Genomic DNA, 24,337 nt, shown 5'->3' with positions numbered 1-24,337 from the left:
GTATTGTGGGCTAATAATGTGGCATCTTTGTAAATGGAAAAAACCTTTATAACACTGTTGTTTGTTTTTAAATCCCTTCAATATGTTATAGTTAGTTGGTATAATCATGCTAATTATGACCTTTAACTACATTTCTCTGGAAAGCGGGACCAACAGATGAACTTTCCTCACACAAAATCAACAGGATTTGTAAAGATGAGCTGCTGTCAGTGTGTTTACAGTGCAGCCCTTTTTGTGTCATCATATGCCTGCTGGACCGTAGAAATGTACTTAAGCAGGCTGAAGTAGTTCATGTGTAAACATAATCCTTCGGTCGCCTACTGCTTCCTGCTCTTGATCGTTTACTGCAACCACATGAAACACGTGTCCATCCTCCATGAACAAAGCTGTCTCTACATCTTGATAGCAGGAAGTTACACCTCATCTCGTCAATCAAGTTAAATATTAGCCACGTTAAGCTCAGAGTGAGTATTGCATTAATAACTGAGAACACTTGTGACCCGTGCCAGAGCTCGGACTTGTTTTGATCATTCACAGCAGGACCTTTGCGCTTAAGTCCGAGATATCAAAACGGAAGCAGTGTTCGTGCCCGGCTCAGTGTCCTTGTTATGCCATGATTCAGTTTATGTGGCGATTCAGACTAACTTTAAGCAGGTTGTTGCCAATATGAGGCTCTGTAAGACTGCTAGCCCACTGCCTCACTACACTGCCTTGCTACATAAAACATGCTCTTTCTTTGATCATTTAGCTGTCTGAAATACTATTGATACAATAATGATGGCGAGTATATGAGTGTAAAATTACTATTAGAGCCTGACTGATATATCGCCCCCACAGATTCCATCAGCCGATACTGGCCTATCACACATTTCTTTTTTTTATATATATATATATACACAGAACATAATGCAGTGAAAGATACTTATAGTAATTAATAATCATATAATTCCCTGTCAAGATTGCTGTTTCTGTGCACAGATATCATTTTTGGGCGGTAAAGTTTATTGTTAGATTGTACAATAGTTCAATTCCTACAAATTGCTTTCCCAACTAGAGCTCAATATTTGACGGATCATTGCCAAAAATGTGTTTATACGTGAAAGTAAAGAATATCTGCTTACGTTTCACTCTTGGCTCCAATCATACTGTCACATGTGTTGAGGTTTAAAGATTTAGTGGATTTAAAACATCATTAGCCATGTTCAAAGCCAGAAATGGACTATTACACTATAGAGGTTCTTGTGACAATAAAATGATGAGGGGGATTTAGATTTTTAAGGTCAGCATGCATGAACTACGTTGAAGGAGTGTATGGAATGAAACTGTGGAATTCTCTTGAAAAAGACTTAAAATGCGGCTCAAATATTATTACATTTATACGTCAAATGTAAATATGGAAACATTAATGTCAGGTGGTTGTTGAGTTTGTACGTAATTAGTGAAAAGATTAACAAAAAAGGGTGCGGTCTGTATTTACAGTATCTTACATGATAATTCATGTCAGTGCAATGTGTGATGGTGAGAATGTATTATTTGTCTTGTACAGTTGTTGTTGGATGTTATACATCGAAATGATCAACATGAATTATAAAAATCACCCCGTATATGCTTATTATGAAACATAATACAACAGAAAAAAAACAGCAATTGTAGGATCCAATCTGTGTGTGTGTAAAGAAATCTTAATCTATGCTATCTGTGACAGAGTTTCTTCTCCAAATCCGCCCTAGACAGCAACTGTGATTGGCAACACGATCAGCAGAGGTGCCAGTATCACAGATGCCGTCTCTCTGCTAATTGCATGAAGGCACTGCAGTGTACAGGGCGCAGGTGCTCATTCTCCTTGTGAAGTCACTGTTGAAGGAAGTGGTTTGCTTCCTTGTGTGTCCTGAAACCTCTAGACAAATGTTTTCAGAGACATTCCTCACGAGGACTTTGATTGCGATCTCAAGTACAACTGAGCTAGACATGAACACAAAAGATGGGTAAATAGGAAGTGGTAGAGAAGAGGAAAAATAAAGCACTCATGTAACAACAGCTACTACTTTGTTTATTAGCAGGGCGCAGTAAGAGCCAACTGCTCTCCGAGGTGTTGTTCAATTGCGGTTAAACCAAATGTGACTAAACAACCAAAACAGCACCTCAATGTACTTTCATTCATTCTACAGCAGATGTCATCCAGTGTTAACCACCTCAGCCGATAATATTCATTAAACTGACATGGTCAAAAGATGATTATTGCACCGTGTCTTTGGTTCCCTGCAGGAAAGACGACAAATAGAAGAAAGGTTGGTTCTACCCTACAAGCCGAAAACATTTATTTGAAACAGAGGATCTGCAAGAACCCCCCCACCACCACCACCACCACCACCACCACCACCACCCTTCATTGCTTAAATCCCTGAAGACACTCTAGTGCGCACATCTGGCTCTTGGCCATGTGCCCATGGCCGCACTTTCAACAAGCAGTCTGGGGTTCGGTTCCTGCCCACAGTCTTTGTGTACCCTCTGCCTGCTGGGAGCGCCAGGCCCCTGAGTCATGTTGGTGATGTCTGCTAGCTCTCGCCTCTGGGACAGGGCGCTCACCATGTGCTCGAGCTTGGAGCGGATGGCTGAGTAGTGATACTGGCGCTCTTTGGTCAGCTTGTGGAAGCAGTCCTTTAAGGCGCCGTCTGGAGCTGCCTGGGTGGGCGAGATGTGCCGGGAAGGCCGAGGAGAGGTGGCTCCTTTTGGTCCTGGGCTTGCTGGCGTGGTGAGTTCGGGGTGTTGCGTGAGCTGGAGGTCAGTCTGGGTGTTGCCGTCTGTCACCGAGCGGCTGGTCTGAGTGGAGGCGTGGCAGGGAATTATGCGAGGGGTCGTGGGCGCTTCTTCTGCAAGCAGATCTGCAGGGAAAAGGCGAGTGGTGCTACCAGCCAGGATCTCCACCTGCTCCGTCCAGTTCTCATCTACAGTGGAGGACTGGGACACTGGAATGGTTTTATTTCGAACTGGAGTGGAGGGTTCACATGGGGGCTGGACAGGCACAGTTTGGGGCTTGCGGGTGGGGGTGCTGGTTAGACCCAATGGCTCTGCAGGCCGCTCTCTGGCAGGATGAGGGGAGGAGGTGACCAAATGTTTGAGGAGTAGAGGATCATATATGCCACTGTTCCGCACACTCTGAGTCCCTCGGGTGTTTATCGGTAGAGACTGGGCGTAGAGGATGCGGAACTCCTCATCAAATTTCTCTGTTATCTGACCAGAGAGCTCGATCAGGTTGCTGCTGTTTAGTTTACCATCAGTCCAGTTGAACCTGCGCAGGAATGAGATTTAAATGCATGCACGGCTGAAATATTTGCTACACAGTACAACCTTGATTCCAAAGAAGCTGGGACTTGGGTAATACATAATTAAGAGCGGCAATTTAATATCTTATAACCACGACGATTAAGTGCTTCAATCCGTCTCTGTCGTAAAATGATATCGGTAAAAAGACATTTCAGTACAATGGCTTTGACACTGCTTGCAGCCAAAATGAAAAAGAAAAAATGAGATGATGACGACAGGAGGCTGTCGTCCTACACTGGAGTCCACCGATTCAGTCTGCGCACCTAGCTCCACTGGATCTTCTATGAATGATGATGCCATTTACCAGAGAAGGATTGATCCCTTATCTCAAACATAACCTGCTCCACAGCTGTTTAGGTATGCAGCAAAAATTACCATGGCTACCTCCGGCTAAGAAGTGAACCTGTGTTGCAAGGTCACGGTCACAAATACGCAAATGCAGGCAGTTAAAATCGTCTGCCGGTGCTGAATGTGAGGAACACTGAACTCAGTTTGCTAGTGTGTAGCTGCTTGTGGGATGAAGCAAACACACGTCTTTCCTTTTGGTCGTGGCCGCGACTTTGCAGGTCAAAATTCACCCAAGTTGAACTCTACACAAAGCCGAGATGCAGATTTGCTTCGCACCAGGATGGGAATATTTCTTTTGAGCCTTCGTGTCCATGGAATGGAAGTGTACGGGAGGCAAATAATGATTTTCTGTATGTGTGACCGCGACCTAATACTGAAAACCCAGGGCTGACCCTGAAGTTTCCCCGGTAACAGCAAATCCTGCTTCGCAGCACAGGGATCAGGTGTGTCTTGAGATTCCCCATCGTTCCCAGTCTTTTGTTGCCCCTGTACCAATTTATATGAGAATTCAAATTAAACGTTTTTTTTTTAATTTTTTTACAAAAATTACCGAAGTTGATGATGTTGTATAATTTGTCTTTGTGCTGTTTTCAATGTACGTCAAAATGGATGAGCAAATAATGGCATTTTCTTTTATTCTTCACAAAGTGTCCCAACGTGTTTGGAATCAGGGTTTTATTATGCAAACCCACTTTATTACTGCTACGTTACAATCTGGTAAATCTGGGAGTTTTAGGCATTTCCAATCTACATAATGCCCAGCTGTGGTGTAGTGTATAGTGTCGGGCTGTTACCTGTAGGAACCTGTAGCCACTCTGTTCCCATCAATCAGCATGAACCTCTCATGAACCTCCCCAGTAATCCTCGCTCCTGATCTCATGTAATAAGTTGTACCTGTTATGGTTCGCACTCGCATTTGCTGTGCGGATTAAAAGAGAGAGAGAGAGAGAGAGAGAAAGAGGGAGAGAGAGAGAGAGAGAGAGAGAGAGAGAGAGAGAGAGAGAGAGAGAGAGAGAGAGAGAGAGAGAGAGAGAGAGAGAGAGCAGGGTGATAAGTGCAGACCCGCCCAGTCATAATGAGATCTTAAAAAGGACATATTTGTTTTTGATGCCATCTAATGTTGGCATTGTGCACAAAGAGCCACACCCAGCTTTACCGAACCAACCACATACCCGAAGGTCATCCAGGCGAACGCCGACATTTCTGCACATCTTGAGGAAAGCAGGAGCACATGACTGGTCCAGCAGGATGTAGACAGGGACTTTACGGTTGGAGCATGCCTCCTGCAGATCCTTAAAGATATCCAGGTCTGTCAGGGAGTCTGTAACTATGGCAATCACCTGCAGTGGAAAATTACAGAGGTAATATAATAGAATTCCTTTTAGGGCCGCAGCCGTGCTCCCTCACATGCAGCACATGACTGTTTTTATTATTATCAAATGCGGGGCCTTATTCAAACAGAGCTGTGAATCTCTGTCAGACACACTCCCAGTTAATGTGTGTGCTGATGAGCTTTCTATTGACTGGGGTCTGTTACCATGGCAATCGGCAGTAACGCTTGGTCAGCAAACAAGTTACTTTCATACCGGAGACAAGTAGGTGCACTGTAGGGCCAGCTTCCATTTTCCGGAGCTCAGGGCTGCACCGAGACGTCTCTTTTTCGCGAGGAAGAAAGGCATTTCACATGCTGGGGTAAAGGCTGTGCGTCGAGGATTAGACGCGGATGTTTACAGATCTCAGATTTACTGCTTCAAACTGGTGTTATCCACATGCGGCTTTGTCAAGTGTTCCCCGCCTTGTTTGGATGATGGTGTGTGGGCGCGTATTTTTAGGAAAATGTGTAAAAAAAAAAAAACACGAGTTAAATTTCACAGAAATACAGGAGCGGGCTGTTCCTGTGAGCCGACCAGTGACGGTTAGATGCACAGTGTGTTGTTACAGTCAGGGACAATAAAGACCGTGTCCCTTTTGTGAGTGCCTCGACATCACAAAAGGACAGACGATCTAACAGTTAAACTTGGAAGAGAACATTGCCAGAGAGGGTTGCCAGGGCACTGTGTATATACCACCGCATCGTATGTGGCAAGGGGAGCGAAAATCCAGTGTTTAAAGCTCTCTAATGAAAGAGGGAATGCAAACTATCATGGAGGGGAGCAGAGCAAGTCAGGGCACATCTGGCACGCAGGCCCTCTGCAGGCCCGAGGTGCTGCTGCTGCTGCTGCTGCCGCTGCCGCCACACACTCCTTTCATGCTAGTATGATTCCTTACAAAAGCACAGAGCTGGACTGACAGCTCGCATCAGGAACATAAGCATGAATATTCATGCCCTCCTTTTGTTTGTTCCATCCTTTTGGTCACTACTTTCTTTTCTGATCAAGATTTCAAAAGAGCCTGAACTTCTGCATTTCAGACTGATCAAGGAAATTCCATGGGGACAATCTGGCACATATTTTAACTAGGATGATACAAAGAAGATTTTCCCACCAAAAATAAGTGACTGTATAGACACACACACACACACACACACACACACACACACACGCTTGCTTTATTTTGTGGTGGGGTGGATATTTGATGGAATATCAATTTGAGTGTGACAACCAGCCAAAATAATAATCCTGTTTGAGGATGATACCACACAAACACATGCTGTCGCACCATCACTGGAGCCCGTAGGCCTAGACAACACTGTAGGAACTGTATTAATCCTACACTGTGAAATAACACCAGTGTGTATGATGCCATACAATACTAGATATTTTTGCAATATTTCACCTCAAGAATATCCAAATGAAAAATAAATACCTTCAATATGGAACAGTGCCTGCGGGGTGGTATTTTCTTTTCTTTCTTTTTTTTCTTTTCTTTTTTTTTTTTTTACAAAGTAATATAATTATTATTGGGACTGTAACATGTAATCATCATGTGAACCCGTTGTGTGTCTACGTGCATACCTCTCTGGCACTTTTAATCATACGCCTCGCAGCCTCCTTGCAGCTGTAGATGCACTCCCCGTAGCTGGGCTGGAAGTGCGCCACGGCCCGTGTGACTCCCCGGTAGGAGCCGGCGGTGAAGGCGGGCCAGCCCATCTCCAGCAGCGGCGGCTCCACGTCCGACACCTCGGGGAAATAGGTGACGGAGGAGCAGTCCATAGAGCTGCTGACCGACTGCTCCAGAGTCAAGTCCTCCCCGTGGAGGGACACACACCGCGGGGGCACGGCGGCGCTCCTGATCCCCTGGATCTCATCGTCCGACAGAAAGTTGGGGATCCTCTCCCTCCTGAGAAAGTCCACAAAGTTGTCGAGCCCCCCGGACAGCAGCTCCTCCAGAGCCAGGCGGTGTCTCTCGTTGTACAGCTCCTGCAGGTTCAGGTCGTCGACCCCGGTGTGTTTGGGACCCAGCCTCAGAGGCGAGTCGTCCAGGATCTGCGACAGAGCCATCTTTGTGGATGTTGATCCCACTTTCCCTCCAGCAGGCTCTAACGTACCGCAGGTGACGGCCAGGTAACGTTTTCACCTACAGGAAGACAAGTTCGTATTTCGTTTTTTTCCCTCCGTTCCTGTCCCTCGTGGATCCGTATTGGCTGTTCGACGGGCGTCAAAGTGGGATGGCGTCTCCGGGCTCGCTGAGCCTCACTGTCAGTCTAATGTAAAGCCGGTCTCATTGGCTCGTTTGGAGGCAAACAAGGCTCGTGTACGTCCCTCTGCTCTGCCCTGATCCGGTTACACCGCAGAGAGCCGGCCAGAGCAGGGAGCTCTCACTCTGAGGATTTTTCCAGCTCTCACGGCCGGTGGGACTCGTTGAGACCAGAGCCTTGAACCAGTCATAGTGAAACAAAAGTTCTTGTGAGGATTGTTTTTTGTTTTTTGTTTTTTTCAGTGGTGTTGCACTTTCAGTTTTATAGCGTGCCGCTGCTCTTGGCTGTTTTAGCTAATCGGCGGTCTTGTTTATAATTACTTACCAATGCTAAAAAAAAAAATAAAAAAAAAAAACTAAACAAGGTTGTGTAATGATTGTGGTTTGGGTTTATATTTCAAAACGCTGCTAGGTGTGTGAGCCTACACTCGGGCCAAAGTAAGCCTAGTGACGGAGTTGAACCGTAAAACCCAATTTAATAGACGTGTTGTTATCGGGAAATCAGCCCTTCATGTTGTGGATATCCAGTGATGCTAAGGTCACTGTAAAAGGCTGCTAAAAGCCAAAAACCTGGGGGATCATGTAAACAGATTACCACCTCTGTGCGCCGCCTGCGCGTAACCATAGCAACAGTATCCGCCTCTGTCGGATGCTGAGCGTTGACGTAAAGTGACAACAAACTACGTGAAACGCTCAACACGGTACACCTTGTTCTAACTATATCACAGAGTTTATACACGAAAGATTGTCCCGATGCGCAAAAATAATGGATTCTGTCAAATAAATAAATAAATTAAATAAATAAGCTCCGTATCGCATCCATCTTTATAAACCACCCAATAAGGTAGATCACCTGGTAGGCCCATCGTTTTAATTTCATCAGCTGTAGTCTACACGACGCTTGCAAATGAACAGACAGGCCATCTAAACTTAAAAACTTGAAGTATGGTGAAGGTTAAGTCGATTTGGTGACTCCTGTGGCGACTGCCGGACTGCCTGAATCTGCAGCATCCAGTCTCGCAGAGCATTCAGAAATAAAATGAAAACGTAAACCGACAAACATAAACAAACAGATGTGTGTGTGTTTTTTTTTTATTTAGAAGATAATCAAGAGATCTCTTGGGAGCCTCTAATCTGTTCAACCCAGATAAAATCTTGGGCATATAGGCCTACTGGGCCGGAAAGGCAGGCCTGCAGTTAAAGGGGCTAAAGCCGACACATCCAGAGGAATCCGACACACACTCACTCCCCCAAACTGTCCAACAGAAGGCAGAAACAGTGCGAAGATGCTAAGAAATCTAAAATGGAAAAAAAATAAAAAATCAAACATTGAGCGTTGACCACACCATCACTTGATCACCATAGTATCAACGCACTGAATTTATTGCTGTAATAAGAAATGTTACATTTTGTCATATTTGACAAGTGTCTTTTATTTGTAGTTCTATCATGTAAAACTACACGGCTCATGACTGCAGACCAGAACCAGGGGCAGCGGTTTTTATTTTGCTGTTGAGTGATTCATCTTGCTGATAGATAATCTTTGTTGTTACTGACTGTATACAGCCACAGCTACAGGCAACGTCTGAACCCAGTCAGGACAAAGTGGGAGGGAAGAGAAAATCCATGTTTCCTAAATAATGGAGGCCTGTAGTTGCCCTATATGTTTCTACTCTACCACAGACGGCGAGGATGACGTTGTATAATTCTGTTATTTATGCTGCAGGCTTCCAGCTATAGTCTCGCTACCTGTTACACATACACATAAGACAGTATACATGATAAACATGTTATATAACTATATCATAAGTAGACATATAATGTGTATAAATATGAATTTGCTTTAGAGTTACCCCCGAATACTTCATGTCATTTACGTACTGTAATACAATAATATATTTCTCTTCTTGGACTTGTTGATATGTTCTCTTTATGTCCTTCTCAAATATATTACCATTGTTATTTTACTTTATTAAATTACAGACTTTTTTCTAAACCTGCCCATGTCTGTTTTGGCCGTCTGCGCTTTTCCCAGTGCGCTTTTACGCACAGCAGGCCAACAAGGTCACGAGGGTCACAGCCGTATAGCCCCCTAGTTCACAACAAGAAATAAGTAGCAATGGTCATTTGATTGAAGGAAATATGTCTCTTTATGTTCAGCTTCAAAAATGGACATGAACAACCAGGCTGCATTTACTGTGCATCTGCGTAAATTGCTGTACCACTATTACGCGTGTGCGTAAAAGTCTATTTTAAGCCGGTAGGCTAATAGGCCTGTGCTTGAAATGACAATTCCCACAACGATTAATATTCATAGTAGCCCATCAAGAGATTTTTCTTTCATTTTCTAAAGACGGCAGCCATCTATTGAAAAAGCATGTGACCTAATTAAGAGGACCTTTTGGGTGATGAAGCTGAGGGAAACGGCAGATCAGTGAACTCCTGTCAAATCCCACATTTACACAATACAATCCATCTGCTCAGCCTGCTCCGCGGCGCCATTGTAGCTATGTATAACCCAGTCTGTTAGAGCACTGCCTTACCCCTATAACGACATACCCAAATGTGCACTGGGCTCAGTATACGTACCCCCTCTCCTCCTCCTCCTCCTTCTCCTCCTCGTCCTCCCCTTCTACACACACGCGCTGGCGCGCGCGCACACACACTCACACACAATCACACATACACACACACACACACATCCCCATCTCATCCCCGCCCCTCTCCAAAATTTTAGATGAAAGGGCTTTTGGATTTTGGATGACGCTTCGAATCACGTGTTCATAGGAAATACACTCGCTATAATTTTTTTGGAGCTGCCTCGTCCTGCACCGCCGACCATAGTTGTTTTGCCGTCTCCATACAGTGTGGCAGAGGGGTGGATAGGTAATGTAATGTAATGTACCTTGCCGTGGTCACTGACGGGTTCACGCCAGTTCACCGGGTTCACTTGAGGAGAGCTCCCACCCCCTGCTCGCCTCCTCTTCTTCTCAAAACGCAACGATCGGAGCTAATCCAATATTATTCATTTATATATTAATGTCGGATTCCATTTTTTCCCACCGACTGTTGAGGTAAGGACACATCTACTCTTCCGAAACGCGAATGCCTCCCATTATTGGCGAGGCGCGATCTCCAAAGTTGTTTACTGAAATTCCGCCTCGCTATTGAATATTGAATTTTCATCTGGTGCTGTAGTCAAGGCAGTTTATATGAAGTCGCCAATGTATAAAATGGCGACAGTAGGTGGAGGAGGGGGGTGGAGGATTTTTTTTGGGGGGGGGGAATATTCATAAGGTTATATAGAGTGCCAGATCGCCTTTGGCAAGTAGGCTCCGAGGCGGTGTGTTGCCCCACAGCCTTGTGAATGGAGTGAAACGGGTTAACTCGGCAGTTTGTTACAGTTACAACAACGGATCCTCCGTGTGGCTGACCGTGCGCTCCTTCTAGCGCTATACAATGTGGCGTATCTGCTTATTTTATTGCACAACGCGCTGTGTTTCCCCCACTGCGCTGTTGAGTGTGCGTGCTTTTAGTTGTGAAAGACTTCTGGGCACAGCGCTATAGCGAGCTTATCAACCGATATAAGAAGCCTCCGACTCCGGAGACGTTCAAACTGCACGCCAAACTATCAATTTTCATCTATTGATCGCTCACTCTCTCCCCACACGTTCCTTCCTCCTGCCCGAGCAGAAAGGTAGGCCTGTGTGTGTCTATGCACAGCACTCTTTTTCTTTCATTTCCTCCTCTTCCTCCTGCCAACATGTGCTGCTGCCCTACTCGCGCGCACACACACACACACACACACACACACACACACACACACACACACAACACGCGCGCACACACATTGAAGCATATACAATACAGTAAGGGGAGCTGTTCGTCTCAGGAGCGCGCAGATATTTTGCAAACTGTGGATGATCGTTGACTCGTTGTGTTAAAAAAATGTGTGTATATATATATATATATATATATATATATATATATATATATATATATATATATATATATATATATATATATAAAACAGCTCCTGTACACGATCACATTTTTCTATCAGTGGATAAATATTGACCCAGCTTTGAATGCCATGTGTCTCCCTCTGCCTTCAGGGGAGGGACCTCTGTGCTGACTAACGTTGCCTCCGTGGATCATGTGTGGGTCCATAACACAAGAGACAAATCCCAAATATCCGAGCAGCCAGCTAGACAGGCATGAATCACTGGAAATTTTTTGGAATGTGTTTTAATTATTTAACCATGTAAGCTTGTTACATATAATGTAGGTCATGGAAATGACTGCGCAACACTTTAGCCATTGAGGTTTTCCTGAGAGAGTAGGTGTTTGGACTGTGGAGAGGGACTCCAGGCGCAGGAGTCCAGTCTCCGCTGGACATTGCTGCACTCCGATGGTTAATTTTTCAGGCGTGTGTGATGACCGGCTAAACAAAGGTAAATGAGCTTTCGCTGTGCAGATCTGGCGGATTGGGTTCAGCTTGGCCCAGTGAGTTCAGTGTGTGTGGAGGTTTTCACTCCAGCAGGACGCTTACACTAGGGGAATGTCAATTCCCTTTGTGGATCCCTGGGAACGGTCTTCCATCTCCCTTCTCGGAACTGCTCTAATGAGGCCAGGCATATTGCCTTTCATCCCTCTCTCCCTGCAATTAGGCACAGCTCACAGTTTTCGTTATGGCCACAGCGGAGTGTTTGTATACACAGACACAATGTAGTGGGCCAAGACTGCCCACTCCCCTCTGCAAAAAGCAGCGTCTCTGCACATGCCACCCCTCATATACCTGGAAACTGTACTTTTCAGGATTTGCTGTACTGTTTAACAACAACAGTCAGTGTGGATGTTATGTTTGTGTGTGCCTCCCACAGCTCAAAATGAATCCACTGCCAGAGAATACCGAGGAAGGTCATATGGTCATGATTTGCCGATTTAGCTGACATGGAGTGTATAACATTCCTTGAGTTCAGAGGAGAAAATCAACTGTCTAATGCCAACCAGATCTATTTTCCAGCCCTTTTTATACAAATAAGCTTTCATGATAGCAGCGTACCTCCTGATCCTCGCCAAAAAAAAAAAAATCTCCGCAAAACCAATCCAGAGTCCTATTTTACCCAGCAGAAAGGACGGCGTTCTGTACAGGTTCACTTTTATTGGGGTCTTTCACCCTTTTCCGTATTGCTTTTGTCATCGGACCAATGCCGTATCGAAGCCCAGTCCGCTCAAAAGCCCCACTAAAACAGCATGTTTGCACAGTTCCAACCAAAAGAAACGCCCGTGCACTGACGGGGGTGGGGGGTGGGGGGGAACCTTGGGGCTAGTGGGGAAAGAGCCCCTGCCACTTTCTCTGTCCCATGCAAGAAAGGTTTGGTCAGCAGGAGCTGGCATTTGCCATGCTTTGGCACTTAGAGGAGACTGTGATGTCAGCCATTTTAGGATGGACAGTACAATGTGCGGTACGCCGCCATCTTTCTTCCTTTTCTTCTTAACTTGCCAAATGAATGCCTGTAGTCTTGGCTACAGAACTGAAGAAGTTATTCATCAAAAAGTGATGTAAAAGGATGCATGACTCAGAATTTTTTTTCTCTGTGCACCATGGTTTATTTGTCTGTCATTCATCTGGGCCACAGATAGACGGGTTCGAAGAACAATGTATTACTTCAACGGCGAGCGCTCGCCCTAACACAAAACAGGACCATGCAACAAAGATGCTCAGACAGGCAGAGTGCAGTAGGTATGTGGTGTCCGCCACAGTCTCCAGGCCTCTGCACTGATTTAGCGAGACAATAACACTGACAGGAGGTCATTTGCAGCGAGTACAGCTGCGATGTTTCTTTCATCATCCTCCGTCATAAAAATAAGAACAGCGGCGAGTGGACCTTTGTGTCGCTACAACCTGAGTGAGAGAGAAAAGGCAAAGTTTTTGTGTCGCGGACCTCACCCAAAGTTAGCTGAAAGAGACTTAAACTGTGAATGGACTTTTCAAAGATGGCTGGCGAGGCATGTGGATTAAGTTTGTCCTGCACCGGATGCAGTCCTGTGGATTCAGCGTGTACGTCTTGTGTGTGTGTGTGTGTGTGTGTGTGTGTGTGTGTGTGTGTGTGTGTGTGTGTCTTGAGGTTAGTGGGTGTGGGCGAGTGACTCCGCTGTGTGTGTGTGTGTGTGTGTGTGTGTGTGTGTGTGTGTGTGTGTGTGTGTGGCGTGGTGGGCAAGGGGAAGAGAGGGGTTGCCATGGCGATGTTAACACATGAGTGGCACCACCGACCGGTCTCCCAGTGGACGAGGCTGCAGTCATGGAGGTAAGGGGGGGGGCAGTGTGTGTGTGTGGGTGTGGGGGTGTGTGTGTGTGAGGAGGACGAGATTGGCTGACAACACCTGCATCTCACACACTAATTCAGACACTAATACGCACACAAACACACCCATGTAGAGAGAGAAAAAAAAAAAGGGAGCCCGCAGTGGCGATGGAGACTCCACACTGGAGCGACGGCATGTCCTCAGCTGGACAGGCGGCGAGGACAGCGTGGACGCGTGTGCTGTATTAGCACTGTGCTAAGGACCCTGATGACTCTCAATTGTTTTTCAGCACACGTAACACTGGAGCCTGACACTTATTCATGCTGGCAAGCGTACAGTGCCATTCGTGCACACAAAGATGTCCCCCCAGACTGCAACCTGTCCACCCTCACTGTCAATAAAAACTCCACATTAGTCCACGCTGGCATTATGATGGACACGGGAGACACGGCGGAAAGAGAACAATCACACTTCGACAGTCAGCCGTCTAAATGCTCCAGCACTGGATCACGTTTCCCTTATAAATGAGGCGCCATTGTTCCCAATCTCTTCTCTGTGCAAGACAGTAATTGCTCTCTGTCTCTGGCTTATATTTGGGTGTCCAGCTGATCCACTCACATGATGTTAATCTATTTAATGGACATTTGGCAGAAAATGTTCTCGCTAAACAGATTTTTGATCATTCAGATGTATCTGTCAGGAGTTCCCTCCTCTCTGCCCAAAAAACCCCCCAGAGAACGGCGGGGTCATTGTTTTTGGCAGATATTTGAGGGAGACAACCGTGGATCACTGTCAAAGATAATTACACGCAAAACAAATATTTTCATAGGTGAGAAAATTTATGCCCATTTTTTGTGTGTGTGTGTGTGTGTGTGCGCGTGTGTGTTTTTGTAGCTGTTTTCTGCGACTGTCGCATCAAGAGACTCCTCGCCAGTTATTCAGTTCAAAGAGAAAGACAGATCGGAGCAGGTGCTAAGTGTTGCGGAGGTGAGGAGGGAGTGTGTGAGGAGTGTGTGTGGAGACGTGTGCCTACGAGGTGTCAGCGGGGAGGAATATTGAAACAGCAGAGCCTGTCATCATCATCAGTCATCCTCTCACTTCACTCCCCAAATGTCTGAGTTTTGTCTTCCTTTGTCCTTCCTCCTCCTCCAGCCGTCACATTCTCATTCATGTGACAGGCGGCACAACAGAAACACCAATCTCCGTTTGTTAATGTCAACTGTAGGTGACCCAGCAATCTGGGAGTGTCTGAATCAGTGGACTGTTTTGAATTAAATTTTAATGTTTAGCAACCACTTTGCAGCCTCGCCTCCCTTTCCGCTGGTAGCAGCTCGCTGTAGATTGGGCATGTTTTTCGTGTTGTAATATTGTAATTACTGCAGCAGTTTATGAGGTGATGAAAGGGAATACATGCTGCTTTCTTTCAATTGCCTCGCTGAAACGGGAGCAACACACTCAGCTGTTCGCCGTGTTGAAGTATGAAGAGTATAATTAAATATTAATGAGATGTAAATATAATATTGTTATGGAAATGATGGTGTAAGAGCACATAAGAGAGGCCCTCCTGTAAATCTTAAAGCTGCTATTAAATCAGGCGGAACGTATAAACCCCATCAGAATTTAAACCTAGCCTAATCCCATTTGTTTTGAAACGCTTGTTTTTGAAAAGTTGAATGGTGGAAACGTGGTTGGAGTCGGGCGAACAAGGCCCCTCCGCTTACGCCGAGCGTGGGTGTTCGAAGAGCCCGTCTGAGAGCTCTGCCACTTTCCCTCACTTCACATACGACTCCCCCGGTCCGCTGAGATGAAAAGACTTTCCTCCCCCTGTGCCACCGAGCCAGTGCCAGTGCGAGGACGTAAGACACACTGGGGACAGTGATCGTCTGAGCGTTGTCTACCTCGCCGCTGAAACACAAGGCCTGGCTTTTCAGCGGCAACCATTCAATGGCTCCCTGTCTGGGAAGCCCTTGTCTTGTGTCTGATCGCACGTCTCACTCCGCCAGATAAAGCAGCCCATTCTTTTGATAGGTGACCTGATTCTTTATGTAACCTTTCTCAACTTTTGGCTTGTCTTGGGTTTTCTCATGCAGGAAGTGGAGTGTTTTTCCGGGGAGGGGAGCCGTCTGTGCTAGGCCAGCGTCTGTCTCGTCACAGACAGGCGTCCCCCTCCGGGGGCTGTTCCACCGGTTACAGCCCACCACCGAGACCAAGTTACCTTCGCCATCACTTCATTATCTGTAACATCCTGGCGTTCAGTGTGCTGTCCGTGTGACAAACACTTCAGCGCAGCTAACACTGAGCCGACACGGATTTTTCACAAACTCCTATAGCATGGTGACATCTCTCACGCAGATGTATCAAATGTGCATGACTACATCCCTCTGTAGCGTGAAAGCTCACTCCTAAATCCCTCGTTCAGTGGAACAAACTCAATGAACGCTGTGTCCTTACCAGGGGTTAATCGAGTGTGCCGTCAGAGGATATCATGACCTCTCTGGCGGCAAAACATACAGCACATGCCCGCGTCTGGATGCAGTGAACCGGGATTACTGCATAAGATGCTGGTGACCTAGTTTTTTTGTTGTTTGTTTGTTTTGTTTTGTTTTAGAGGGTTTTTTATTTTTTTGTCTGTCAGAAAGCAGCAGCCGAAATGAAAAGAGGTATATACAAGGAGGATGTCACAGTCTGTCCGGGATCAGTGTGTACTGCTGGGCCGTCATTTGAGGGTTTTAATTCTGGAACAGGTTCATCTTTTATTTACCAACCAGCCGGCCATGGTGAACAAGCACGTGGATGCAGTAAAACGAAAGTCTGTGAAAGTGCCTCTCACTGTGTACAAGCGCAGCGTGACGACAAAATCTGCTGAAAAAGTATGTGAAAGTGTCTTTCTTTGTATCGGACAAAATGCGGCGCAAGATATTGAGGTGTGCTGGATTTCGACAGAAACTGGTTTTCGGGTGGTACGGTGGCTGAATTTGTGCAGCTGATGCTATTCCCAGAATGATAAGCTCGCAGGAGAATGTAAAGCCTGTGTGATATGGATAGATGGTGATAGGATGAGGGCAGTTTTCAACAGCATGTCACACATCAACACTTTTCCACTCTCAGAAAGGAAGATGTAAGTGATTTACTGAGGCTGTGTGTGTGCGTGCCTCTGTGTCTGCATGTGTGTGTGTGTGTGTGTGTGTGTGTGTGTGTGTGTGTGTGTGTGTGTGTCAAAAGTTCATGCAGCGGGCAGAGGGTGCAGAGCCCCGTCTCCACTTTGATATTTTTCTCTCATCATTTGTTTCACATATTTTGTACGTTCCAGGGCTAAAATAACTATAAGAACCAGCTGTACATCTAATGAAACACTGGCTGGCGTGTATCCATTGTCTTTTTCCGAGGAAACTTTGTTGAATATTTGTGGCAATGTGAGAGAACAGAGGCTTGTTTTCTGATTCATAATGCAGAGTAGAACAAAAAAAAAGAGAAATGTTGAAGACTGCAGAGACAATCCATATCCATCCGTATGTCTGGAGTGTTGTAGGGAAGGGAAGCCTGTGGATGTGGTTTGCTAATGGCTTTGTGCAGCCGGCGATGTGTGTATTGTGTTTGTATGCATGCATGAGACGCCATGCTGCTTGCTGAGCACATGTAGGATGAGAGTGTTTGAGCCTGCAGCTTGCAAATGGCTTCAGATGTGTTTGTAGTAACCTCCTCAGACCTTATGAGAATGTTTCAGGTCCGTAATAGAACTGTTGTTGCCGGGGCGCACACACACACACAAACACACACACACACACAGTCACCTGATTTCCCCTCTTGACACAACATTATGCCAGGAAGGTACACTGTAACGTCCAATGTAAAACATGTGGCTCACATCCAAGTGTAAAATGCTCACCCTCACCAGCAAAGCCACTTACCCTTCATGCGCCTGCTTTACAGTATCAGACCAAAAATGAGCAGGACGGCACGAGCATTAGAAAAAAAATGTCAAATATATTTTAAAAAATGCACCAATTCTCCCTGTAAAAATTCACATAATTTAAAATAATAATATCCACACCATACAAGACAAGTTTAAGAAATATTTTTGCAGACAAACACAAAGCTGTGAGCATATTTTTGCATATTTGTGCCCGCTGCAGACAATGTGAAACAGCTGGTAAGGTTAGATTCCAGATACCAGCGCTATCAATTTAGAGTGGTCGAGTGCATCCCACTCAATAGATGCAAAATCCCAGAGGTAGTTTTTCAGACAATATTTATTTACTGATATTAAGTTTTGTTTTTTTTTCTGGAGGGAGGCTTGTGGCATCTGGCAAAAGAAGATCCATAACACAGATTCAAACACAGCACATCACGCTTACGTGATATTAACTTCAGCTTTACTGCATTTCTACTGCATGTTTTTTGTTAATATCACGAAGCTTCACTAAAAATAATTCAGTGGGTACGTGCCATCAATGATTAGAGGAGCCAAACCTATGGCAACAGTGAAGAAAAACAACAAATATCCCAGAGATTAGACTGTCGTTTCTGGCTCTGTCGATTTTCATGCTCTTTTTTTCTGAATTCATAAGAAGTGACAGCTAGACAGAAGTCTGTAAATCCAAGTAAATAACCAGAACATTGACAGGCTGCAATGATTGAAAGAGAGAGAGTGTCTGTGTGTGTGAGTGTGTGCGTGTGTGTGCACTGAAAAGCCTTTTTCTCTGTAGATTCCTTTGAAATATTTAGTAATCAATATCTTAATTTTAAAGCCTTTAATAATAATGTTGTTCATGAACTCTGATGGCATTTAACAAAAATCATGTGTTTCGAGAATGCGATCCTCTTTACTTCTTTCAGGACAGTAAATTAATTGGATTATGAGCATAATGCAAATGGATTTTCTTTTCCATAAAAGAAAGCCAGAGACTTAACTTTAGTGTTGTAATTGCTGATAAATACCACCTACACTTATCACACTGTATTTCCACCCACACTTAATATCGTGTGTGGGGCTATTAGCTTCCAATACATCCTGCTTACTGTTACATGTTCTGGCTTAATATTTCATATGTGTTTCAATAATTTGCCCAAAGTAGAAACTAGCAATCTACTATCCATGTAAGAGGGGGTTTTTCACATTTTGCTGTGCCGTGATTCCCTTTTTTTCTGTAATTAACTATATTAAGGAGGTTTGTCTCTCTTTTTTTGTACTCTTTCCTCTCAGGTTCCTTGGGAGCTGTTAAACTTGTCCATGTGACAGGAGTCCTAAAGTGGAAGAGGGCATGAAGCAACACTGTGATCTCATAGTGGCTGGTCCATGACACTAAACTCCATTCAACCCTCTCCACTCTCCACCCGCCCTCTGTTTTCATCATACAGGACAAGCAATCACTCACTCTCCCATCTACACGAAGCTGCACAATGGCCAGCAAGAGGAAATCCACTGTACCCTGCATGATACCATCCAAATCCAAACATGTGCGTGAGGAAATCATACTGGGCTCGCTACCAGAACTCCTACCAACAATCCCAGAGGATAGCATACTCAGTATCTCTGGAGAAGAGTCTGGCCATTTCTCTCACAGCTCCTCCAAATCCGAAAGTGGCATCGAGATGCAGAAAGGAGGTACATACAGCTGTCCAAAGTGCCGTTTTGAGTCCAGAGATCTGAATTACTTTTTGGATCACATGCACAACTGCCACTTAGACTTCAGGGCCCAGCCCACCTTCTACTGCCTGAACTGTGGAGTGTCAGTCGTCCGCTTTGAGGCTCTGGCTCTGCATAACGCTAACGCCCACCCTAAGATAATGGAGGGCTTAGTCACAGCCTCCCTAACTGTTAACCAGAGGGATGGAGTAACAACAGTGGAGCAAAGCCTCTTCACGGACAGCGGAGAAGAATACAAAGAATCTGGCATCTCCCTCACTAAAACACCGATTGCAAAAATGATGAAAGCCAAGGGGGAGCACAAGAAGATTGTGGTTTCTCACACCGTGGAGGTACGGAAGATAGACACTGGAAAGGATGTAGACCCCAGCATGCTGACAAATGTGCCTGAACTCCAAAACGGGGCTCTCACTGTTTCTGCCGCCCCAGCTATGCCGAGGACCACTGTCACTCATGTGATTGCGACGACAGTGTCCAACCAAGTCTTTCACCAGCACACTCCCTCCCTTTACTCTACCCCCTCCTCTAATTCCAATAAAGACCTTCCAAAGGTGATGATCCCTCTGAGCAGCATCCCCACCTACGATGCCGCCATGGACACCAGCAGCTTTCTCAAGACATCCTTTGGCAAGTTCCCGTACCCGACCAAAGCCGAACTCTGCTACCTAACGGTGGTCTCAGAGTTCCCCGAAGAGCAGATCAAACTGTGGTTTACTGCCCAAAGGCTCAAGCAGGGCATAAGCTGGTCTCCTGAAGAGATTGAAGAGGCCAGGAGGAAGATGTTCAACACTGTGTTCCAGGGTGGAGCACCTCAAAAGAAACCCGCCACACATCGGCAAGTCAATCACATTGTAACCCACCACACTGTCACTGCCCATCCAGGCTCAAAAGGACCAAACTTTCAGATGGCCAAAGTTCCCTATGGTGGTATGAAAACCAGGCCTGTCGGAGTCATAACTACACAGGCAAACATGTCAACCAACCCCCATGTCACTAGGGTGTCATATTCAACTCCAATTGTCCCCCCAGAGTTTCCATCCACAGTCAGAACAACAAAGGTACTGACCAAGAATACTCAACCCACTGTGGAGCCGGACAAGAGCAATGGCATCAGCCTGGACATGGCTGGAAGCAGCGGTTGTGTCAGTAGCACCAGCAGCAGTCGAAGCAGCAGTAGCAGCAGTAGTTGCAGTAGTAGCAGCAGCATCAGCAGCTATTCCAGCAGTAGTAACGGTGGTGAGACTGTCACCAGGAAACTGCTGCTCAACAGCAGCCCGACCAACAGCATCAACAGCATTGCAACTTGCTCTACCAACATTAGCAATAATGAGGAGCACTGTGTTGCTGACACCAACGGGAAACCAAATGTCAAAAGCAACAGTTCACCAACTGGATTGGAGGGTTCAAACAGTACCAAGGGTCAAGTGATCATCGATAACACCAGCAAATCCAACATCATGTGTAACAATCATAACAGCGGCATCAACAGTCCACAAGAGCATGCCAATGCCGCAAAGCCCAACAACGAACGCAACAACTACATCCACAAGAACAACAACAGCAGTATTAGCAATGAATATCCCAGTACTACCTGTAATGACAGTGTCCCTAACCTTAACCATGCCAGCAAATCCCCAAATGAAAGCACCAGCACTACTGTCATTACAAAAAGCAGCTCATCTGTTTTGGATGAGGGTAAAGGCAACAAGGACTTTCCCATGAAAGGCATGTCAATCTTACAGCAACTCATAAAGGAGGAGGACCCATTTGCCAAGGATAGGACCTGCCCCGAGCTTAAAGTTGACCCCATCAAGATCAGCTTCAAGAGGTTGAAGATGAATGAACCAGAGACTACATCTGAGGGTGCGCATAAAGAACATAAATCTGAGATAGCTGAGGTGTCTACATCTCAGCCGTCTTTCTCACCCCCCTGGGGCAACAAGAGTCCACAGCAGCTGCACATCCTCCGACAGGTATTCTCCAACACTCGCTGGCCCAGCAGTCAGCAGTACGAAGACTTGAGCGTCCAGACAGGCCTTCCCAAGTCAGAGGTGGTGCGCTGGTTCAGTGACAGCAGGTACAGCCACAAGAATGGGCAGCTGAAGTGGCTGGAGACCTATCAAAGACCGCCTGCAGAATCGGAGGAAGAGATGGGCCACGGAGGCGCTGAAGCGGAGTCACCGAATGACTCTCCGGTGGCCAAAAAGAAACTTGTTGAGCAAGACATGAACAAGCACCTTGAGGGGGAAGCAGGACTGAACTCAGGGCAGCGTGTTGTGTGGCAGGATTCATACTCACCGCTGCTAGGTCTGATGGGGTCCAACGGGAGTGGTCAGCGAGGCAGAGCTGAGGAGGCAGCGCCGCCAGTCCTGCAGGATCCCTGGTCAGAGGGAGCGGAGGACCACCAGCAGCCAGTGGCCAGTCAGTCGCTCATCGAACAACAGACTGACGCCAATCAGGCCAGGTACTTCCACCATAGAGCTAGAATTGCACAGTTTGACAAGAGCTCCTTAAGTAAGATACAACTCTCAGTGCCTTGTGATATTTTACAAGCTTAGTGCTATTCATCAATCAAGAAAACAAAACCAATGAAAGCCAGGTGGAGTGATGAAAGCCTGACAGCAGGTTGTTTGTTGTCGTTGCAGCGTGATGTACAGTAAAAAGGAGGCAGGAGAAGTGTGTACAGGTACTCATGCTGAGTAGCTTATTCAGACAATCAAAGGTCTGTGTTTAAGAAGCTATTTTTAGATAAGTAGGAGTCTGGGCCGTTGAATTATAGATTGAGAGCGCATGCTAATATATGTGAATAAATCATGACAATTGTCTTTGGTGAGGTGGATTTCCACAAGGCACACAGGCATCTTTTTACAGCTCTCCCTCCCAAAAACCTCACATGTCCAACTGTAATACAATATAACATGAACTCTCGAATCATGCCCTCACAATGTGCGCATGTTTTGTTTGTGTGTGTGTGTGTGTGTGTGTGTGTGTGTGTGTGTGTGTGTGTGTGTGTGTGTGTGTGTGTTGCTGTTAGGGATCGCCTGAGGATGGAGCTGCTGGAGGTGTGATGAAACAGGCCCGATACCGCCAGAGGAACATCATGTTTAAAGGCTGGCTTGCTCCCCTGGCCGTGGTCTAATAAGAGTGTTCATAATGACAGCAGATGTGATTGTAGCTGGACCGTTGGACTCTGACTGTAACTGTGAATACCCCCCACCCCTCCTCCTCCTCCTCCTCCTCCTCCTCTTCCTCCTTCTCCTCCTCCGCCTCCTCCTCTTCCATCTGCCATCACTTCCTGCCATCGTCAAAAGAAAGAACTTCTCACCTTTGAGTCCTGTGATGTTTAAGCCTTTCATGCTTCTTTGTGGTTGTGTGGGGAGGGTGCACAATGAGGTCAGTACGAGGGATCAAAGAAAAGAAAGAGAAAAGACGCACACTGACTGGAAAACTGACTTGAATGAGCGAAGATAGGATAGGATAGGGCCGAGAGATATTGTTTTTGGGTCAGAGGGAGAAATATATATATATGATTGAAACTGCACTATAAAAGAGGGTTTGTACTGACTGGACAAACAAAAGATGTGTCGAGGAAATGTTATTGTTGGCTTTGTGATATTTTTTACTTTTTTAGCAACCAGTACTTCAGCACTGCCTTGAACTTTACTTTTTCCGTTATTTGGTTTTTCAATTCTATTTACTCTTCTATAGTCACTGTAAGTCCAGATGCAATCAAACATGGTTTATTTAGATCTGTATAAATGTTGGTGATCACTTCGCAGTTCAGCTACACGCAAGAGACTATATACAATGCACTAATGAAGACAGCAATGCTAAAAATCACACTGCCCCACAGTAAAAGGTATTGACAGCTCCGTCAAGATCAATACACTACACTGCCCTGCAAACTGAACAGAGAGAAGCCTGTCACGCTAACGTTGCCTTACTCAGCTCTGTCCATGTGTTTATATGACCTGTATGTCCATCACCTTGCTTTCCGGCTACTGTGCTGTCCTGAAAAAAAAAAAAAAGAAGAAAAAAAACCTGCCAGTGCATCGATGGTCACTGTTAGTCTATATCTGTGAAAAAAATCTTGTGCTGCTTTCTGTACACTTGGAGATGTTTAACTTTAAGCTGTAATTGTATCAAATATTGTTACTGGCAAAATGTTGTTTAAAGCAAAATTATCAATTTGATCCCTAAACACTGACAGAGTGAGATATTGTGCTAGCTAGAGAGCCAAATGAGGAGATCTTTGCTCTCCTCTGAATTTTCTTGTGTTTATATAAACATAGTCACTACATGAATCCTATTAAGCTGCATCTTTGTCAAGCTGCTAATAGCTAAGAACGGTGCTATACCATCCAAAGTGAAATTGGAGGTTGATCTCCTACCAGCAGTGTATGCACTTGTGTCGAATGTTACAAATTTATTTTGGTTTGAGATAAATGGAATCTGGACTTACGGTGTTATGATCACTTAAAAAAACTTTTATGAAATAGTCTGATCATAAAGCACTGTTGTATCATCCTTTCTACACTTCTGAATCTTTACAGAATAAACTGAATACTCACCAAGCAGTCACGTCTCATTATTTTTTTCTTGGCACCTTGCACAAGGAGTGAATACAAATTAAACCATGGATACCAGTCAAATTATTCAGTGTGATGAATGTGAAAGTACCAGGTAAGGCGCTGGGACTGGAGAAATGCACACAGCCTCACCTGCTGGTGAGCAGCTGACAGTACAGTTTGTGCTGAGAGATGAATTATGGAAGAAAGATTCTTAATCTGTTTCCATGGCAGGCCGTTTTTGCAGAAAAACCTATTTATTTTGTCTGCAAGGTGTACTGTACGGTATTTAGTCTTTGCAGATGGTGACCAGAGCTTCTCTATTCGATGAAGAATGTGCGCTGTGGGCAAAGAGGGGCACAGTGCTGCCAGATGTTGCCACGGAAATAAAATCCTTTTTGAAGAGGGCACAAAGGAGAACTCGAGGAACAGTAGTTTACTGGAATGTTCAGGGTTGTAATGAGCCCCGTCACACATGGTCCATTTTCAACTGAGAACATTATGC

At 45.5% G+C, this 24,337-nt stretch overlaps 2 protein-coding genes across 3 annotated transcripts; one reads left to right on the top strand and one right to left on the bottom strand.

The window, feature by feature from the left end:
• Positions 1-2,027: 2,027 nt before the first annotated feature.
• fam83d (family with sequence similarity 83 member D) lies at positions 2,028-7,661 on the bottom strand. Its single transcript, XM_037102085.1, has 4 exons — positions 6,627-7,661; positions 4,845-5,012; positions 4,467-4,591; positions 2,028-3,289 (listed from the first exon to the last, which is right to left on the bottom strand). The coding sequence occupies exons 1-4, from the start codon at positions 7,110-7,112 to the stop codon at positions 2,413-2,415; spliced, it is 1,656 nt and encodes a 551-aa protein (XP_036957980.1). The 5' UTR covers positions 7,113-7,661; the 3' UTR covers positions 2,028-2,412.
• A 2,368-nt stretch (positions 7,662-10,029) lies between these two features.
• Positions 10,030-23,841, top strand: si:ch211-232b12.5 (zinc fingers and homeoboxes protein 3). 2 transcript variants are annotated; one of them, XM_037101875.1, is made up of 3 exons: positions 10,030-10,382; positions 18,821-21,728; positions 22,299-23,841. In XM_037101875.1, exons 2-3 carry the CDS (start codon positions 19,018-19,020, stop codon positions 22,330-22,332), a joined length of 2,745 nt encoding a protein of 914 aa, XP_036957770.1. In that variant the 5' UTR covers positions 10,030-10,382; positions 18,821-19,017; the 3' UTR covers positions 22,333-23,841. The 2 variants fall into 2 exon arrangements, with proteins under 2 accessions (XP_036957770.1, XP_036957772.1); XM_037101877.1 differs by lacking the exon at positions 10,030-10,382 and adding an exon at positions 10,641-11,005.
• Positions 23,842-24,337: the final 496 nt, after the last annotated feature.

The sequence above is a fragment of the Acanthopagrus latus genome, chromosome 6 (genome assembly GCF_904848185.1).
Source record: "Acanthopagrus latus isolate v.2019 chromosome 6, fAcaLat1.1, whole genome shotgun sequence".
Taxonomy (NCBI): Eukaryota; Metazoa; Chordata; class Actinopteri; order Spariformes; family Sparidae; genus Acanthopagrus; species Acanthopagrus latus.
This window is presented reverse-complemented; position numbering and strand designations above follow the sequence as displayed.

Excerpts from the sequence above, each read along its gene's own strand:
- fam83d (XM_037102085.1), bottom strand. The coding sequence starts at position 7,112 with ATGGCTCTGTCGCAGATCCTGGACGACTCGCCTCTGAGGCTGGGTCCC. Across the intron at positions 4,592-4,844 it reads TTCGCCTGGATGACCTTCGG|CAAATGCGAGTGCGAACCAT; the intron begins GTATGTGGTTGG and ends TAATCCGCACAG. Across the intron at positions 3,290-4,466 it reads GTGGCTACAGGTTCCTACAG|GTTCAACTGGACTGATGGTA; the intron begins GTAACAGCCCGA and ends ATTCCTGCGCAG.
- si:ch211-232b12.5 (XM_037101875.1), top strand. The coding sequence starts at position 19,018 with ATGGCCAGCAAGAGGAAATCCACTGTACCCTGCATGATACCATCCAAA. Across the intron at positions 21,729-22,298 it reads ACTGACGCCAATCAGGCCAG|GGATCGCCTGAGGATGGAGC; the intron begins GTACTTCCACCA and ends TGTTGCTGTTAG.